Source organism: Macrobrachium rosenbergii, chromosome 54, assembly GCF_040412425.1.
Source record: "Macrobrachium rosenbergii isolate ZJJX-2024 chromosome 54, ASM4041242v1, whole genome shotgun sequence".
NCBI lineage: Eukaryota > Metazoa > Arthropoda > Malacostraca > Decapoda > Palaemonidae > Macrobrachium > Macrobrachium rosenbergii.
The window spans coordinates 27,725,698-27,730,697 of NC_089794.1; the positions used below are offsets into that span (position 1 = coordinate 27,725,698).

At 39.1% G+C, this 5,000-nt stretch overlaps 1 protein-coding gene across 3 annotated transcripts in view; it reads left to right on the forward strand.

Annotated features, from left to right (window-relative positions):
* LOC136834907 (serine/threonine-protein kinase MAK) overlaps positions 1-5,000 on the forward strand; it is a 72,767-nt gene that overhangs the window by 21,668 nt on the left and 46,099 nt on the right. For all 3 annotated transcript variants that reach the window (XM_067097726.1, XM_067097728.1, XM_067097727.1), the window contains exons 2-3: positions 1,134-1,669; positions 3,414-3,468. In XM_067097726.1, coding sequence (XP_066953827.1) covers positions 1,557-1,669; positions 3,414-3,468 — 168 coding nt within the window. In that variant the 5' untranslated portion in view covers positions 1,134-1,556. The remainder of the gene's footprint in view (positions 1-1,133; positions 1,670-3,413; positions 3,469-5,000) is intronic.

Here is a 5,000-nt window from a genome sequence, read left to right on the forward strand (position 1 = left end):
TATATATAAAATGTTTGTAAGTTTCTGAGTAAAAATCAGGCGTGCATGTGCTTATAAATATGTTTATAAATATGTGTGTTTGAGCGTGTACATGTGTACTGTATATGTGTGGGTAAAATTAAGGTGTAATCCTTCTCAAAATGAGAACTTTTTATCTTCCGTATCTTGAGATCATTTTCCCCCCAGAACTAGATGAATAATGTCTCAGAAACATTTTTTTTTTTCTCAAATTCATTGCACATAATTACAATTAATGTCTGTACCGGTCGTATTCTATATAAATAATTTTTTCGATAAATAAGCAGTGAGCTTGATATAATATGTCCAGTTCAGAAAGATTATTTATATTTCTCGAATTTTTCTAATCTTGTCACGATACCTTTTATTTTTCCCAAATTACAATGATATAAAATCTTGATAGTCGACTTTATAGGGCAGACTCCAAGGTCGAAATTGAAAATTTGATCAACATTAAATTAATTATTTTTCTGATGCTGTCATCCCCGTAGGAGGGTATAGCGCCGTCAGTGCACCTTATGCGGTGCACTGTAGGCATTACTGAAGGTTCCTTGGGGCGTCCCTTCGGCCCCTTGCTGCAACCCCTTTCATTCTCTTTCTTCTATCTTGCTTTCCACCTTCTCCTAACATAGTGCAATTGCAAACTTTTTCCCCCTGTTACACATTTAAAAGCTTTTTAATCCCAGTTTCCCTTTCAGCGCTGAAAGACCTCATAGGTCCCAGCGCTTGGCCTGTGGCCTTAAATTTGGTATTCCATTCCTAATTTTGTCATGATATCTTCAAGTTCAGCAAAGTACAGTGAATTTAAATCATTATAGTGGATTTTATGGAGCAGAAACTCAGGTCACGAATAAAAATAATGTAAATTATTATTATTATTATTATTATTATTATTATTATTATTATTATTATTATTATTATTATTATCAGAATTATTATTATTCAGAATATGAACCCTATTTCCATACGAAACAAGCCCACCACAGGGGCCACTGACTTGAAATTCTAAAGCTTCCAAAAATATTATTTTATTCACTCGAAAGAATATAACAAGGTAAAGGGAAATAATCAATCAGCAATAACATTTTCCCTATTCTCTCTCTCTCCCCTAACAGGGCATAGAGGCGCAATCCCTCGACCGACCACCAGGTACCTGCAGTAGGAGGAGAAGAAGAAGGAGGAGGAAGAATAAGGCACTGGGGGCGTGTACCAACCCCACGCCACGAATCTCGGATCTCTCGGGCGTCTAAGTCTCCTGAGGGTGGGCGCGGCCTTGTGGCCTAGCGCAGGGCATTGTGACCTAAGGCAGGACATTGTGACCTAGCACAGGGCATTGTGACCTAGGGCAGGGCATTGTGACCTAGCACAGGGCATTGTGACCTAGCACAGGTCATTGTGACCTAGCACAGGGGCATTGTGACCTAGCACGGGGCATTGTGACCTAGCACGGGGCATTGTGACCTAGGGCGGGGCATTGTGACCTAGCACAGGGGGCCACCAGAGGTGGGGCATGGGCAGCTGGCGTCCTCGGAACTACTATGGCTGTCAGCATGAACAGATACGTCACGCTGAGCGAACTCGGTACCGGCACCTACGGCTCGGTGATGCTCGGGCAGAGGATAGACACGGGCGAGAAGGTCGCCATCAAGAGGTGGGTCAGGGATAGTAGCACCTGTTAGGCCACCTGTTCCTTTGTTCGATTTGTGGAAGTTTGTCTGTCGGGTTTCCGCTTGTGTGTTTTTGTTGGTTTGTTATAATTTTGGTTTGCTTAAGAGGTAAATAGTTAATATATATATATATATATATATATATATATATATATATATATATATATATATATTCCTGCTTCTTAAAGAAAGAAAAATTATATGTCAGCAAAAACGAAGGCTGGAAGAGAATTCCACAACGTATATATATATATATATATATATATATATATATATATATATATATATTTAAGAGCTAAGAAGTAAATTATCCCCTTTAGCAATTGCTATTATGTTTAAATGACTACTGAAAAAATTTTAATGACTGCTAAAAAATTAAAATTGAGTTTCTGTTCTCCAAATTAAAATCAAATTATAGTGAGAAACTTCATGAATAATTTCTCTCTCTTTTCCAGTCATGTTTACTTGTCCATAAAGAACAGCAATTAACAATATCATTTTATGTTTCCTATGTGGTAAAAATTTTACAGATTTATAAGATTGCAAAAGTAAAAAAGTGACTTACAAGAACAACTCTGAATTTAGAGGACTGCAGAGTCAATATCTTTTATATTTACTCTGTTATAATTCTGAAAATTCTCTAAGAGTACTGCAATCTATTATTCTGAGCTGACGGTAAATATCTACAGCCGATATTAATGAAGCTTCTCACCGTAGAGGGAGTTGGAGGCTAGTGCCGTCAGTGCACCTCATTCGGTGCAATGTAGGCATTACTTACTGTTCTCTGCAGCGTGCCTTCGGCCCCTAGCTGCAACCCCTTTTACTGTACCTCCTTTCATATTCTCTTTCTTCCATCTTACTTTCCACCCTCTCCCAACAACTGATTCATAATGCAACTGCGAAGTTTTCCTCCTGTTACACCTTTCAAACCTTTTACTGTCAATTTCCGTTTCAGCGCTGAATGACCTCATAGGTCCCAGTGCTTGGCCTTTGGCCTAAATTCTATATTCAGTTCAGTTCAATTCAATGAAGCTTCTCTCGAGTTTTTAATTGGCCGATGTATTGTAGTGTTATGAAGCAAATTCATCCATGCATATATTTTGAAATGCTGTATTGTCGTGATGGACATTCAAAAATGTCGTCATAGCATAACTATATGGTATGATTTACCAACTAATAAAGGAATGAAATCAACGATCGTTCGATTTCGAGTGAAAATAACAAGTTAAAATCGTAAATGCATAGATTTTTTCACCAGCGAGTCTCCGTGATCCCATTCACGGAAAGCTGAGTTATTCAGTGATGTCAGTTGCGGAAATTTACCGTCAGCTCTAAAAAACAGACCTTAGCGTAGTATTCACATCTGGATGCATAAGAGGAGACTTATGCTGCCCTAAAATGGAAGACTGCAGTATCTGCAAAAATACAAAACTGAGAAAAATGGTAGATACTCCCTTGCCTTACTACTGATTTTGCAGATACTGCAAACAGGAACCCCTAAATACTCGTGGAAAGCATTGGAGAATCATTCTGAAACTGCAGTAACTTGCGTATTTTGTGTTTCACGAGTCCAATAGGTGGCATATCTCAATTTCGAAAATTTTGCAGATATTGCAATTTTCCATTTTAGGGCAGTATGTATGTATGTAAGTATGCATGTATGTATACATCATAATTTTGTGCTAATAAGCATAGACAGAGGGTAATAATTACTAACTTATTTTTCAGAATGAAGAGAAAATTCTATTCCTGGGATGAGGCTATGAATCTACGGGAAGTCAAGGTAAGGGTCTGTGAGTTTTAAGAGAGAGAGAGAGAGAGAGAGAGAGAGAGAGAGAGAGAGAGAGAGAGAGAGATGGGAGTCCTTAGATTAGTCTGAGGAGGCCTTCGTTAGGGGAAGTTATCACAGTAATACTTTAAGAAATCAAAAGAAAATATTACGAAAGACAAAATATCAAGTTCTAAACCAGTATGTTTGGTAGTTGGGAACTCAAGGGTCAATTGGTTTTATCAGTCGTGCATGCCAGCTATTTCCAAATTGAGTTTCCGTAGGGTTAGTGCCGTCAGTGCGCCTCACGGGTTGCACTGTAGGCAGTACTAAAGGTTCTTTCAGCGTCCCTTCGGCCCCTAACTGCAACCCCTTTCGTTCATTTTACTGTACCTCCATTCGTATTATCTGTCTTCCATCTTGCTATTCACCCTCTCCTAACAATTGATTCACAGTGCAACTGCGAGGTTTTCCTCCTGGTACACCTTTCAAACCTACCTACTGTCAATTTCCTTTCCAGCGCTGAATGACCTCATAGGTCCCAGTGCTTGGCCTGTGGCCTAAACTCCATATTCCATTTCATTCCATTCCAAGTGGAGTGTTTCACTCTATTCTTCTGTGTTCCGTGCACCATATAACCAGACAGTAACCTTCATCGTTTATGACATCAAAACCTGTATGGGTGGTCTAATAAAATTAGAAATTAAATGCCATAAATTTCATAAAGCTGGGAAGCTGCTTACCCCCAAGACTGAGGGATACATTGTAGCGAAATGTCCTCTACACCCAAAACTTACATTCCTATCTCTCCCAAACTCGAAATACGTTTTGTCAAAAGTGAGGTCCATCCTCGGTTCAAATTTTCGTCAGAATCGACCAGTAACTTTTTGCTTAATCCTACCAACCAAGAAAAAATATATATATATACTATATTTATAACTCCTTTGGTAGATGTAAATATAAGATAGCAGGAACCAAGATAGTACTCTTAAGATACTTGGAACGGAATATTGGGAACGTTGGGAATGTACTGGAACTGGAACGATGGAATGGATTTCTGGGACCTTTCAGCTATCCCGGAATTAGTGACTACAAATGTCAAGGGCGGTCTTCTTTTTTTTTTTTTATCCTGAATGCCAGGCTGGTACGACATATGCATATTTTGGGGGTAGTTTGTACTGTACATTGTACATTGTACACTAAATCTCCAACCGGTCTTTGCTTTTTCATATCAGCCTCTTCTAATCCTCAACCTGTACCTCCTAATCTTTTCGTTTTCGTCACATTATTACTAATCATCTCCCAGTCTTCCACGTCCTAATCTCCTCTAAGGTCCACCTAATTTCTACAGTACTAATCACTTTTTAAGTGTCTTTCCCCAATCCTCTCATGACTTATCCTGGGCAAGATCTAATCCTCCCCAAATCCACCAGCCACCAATCATCCCTCAACCTCCCACTCACAGACTCACAATCTCTAATCTCCTGGTCCTAAATCCTCTCATAACGCATCCTGCTCCACAACTAATTCTCCCCAAATCCAACCCC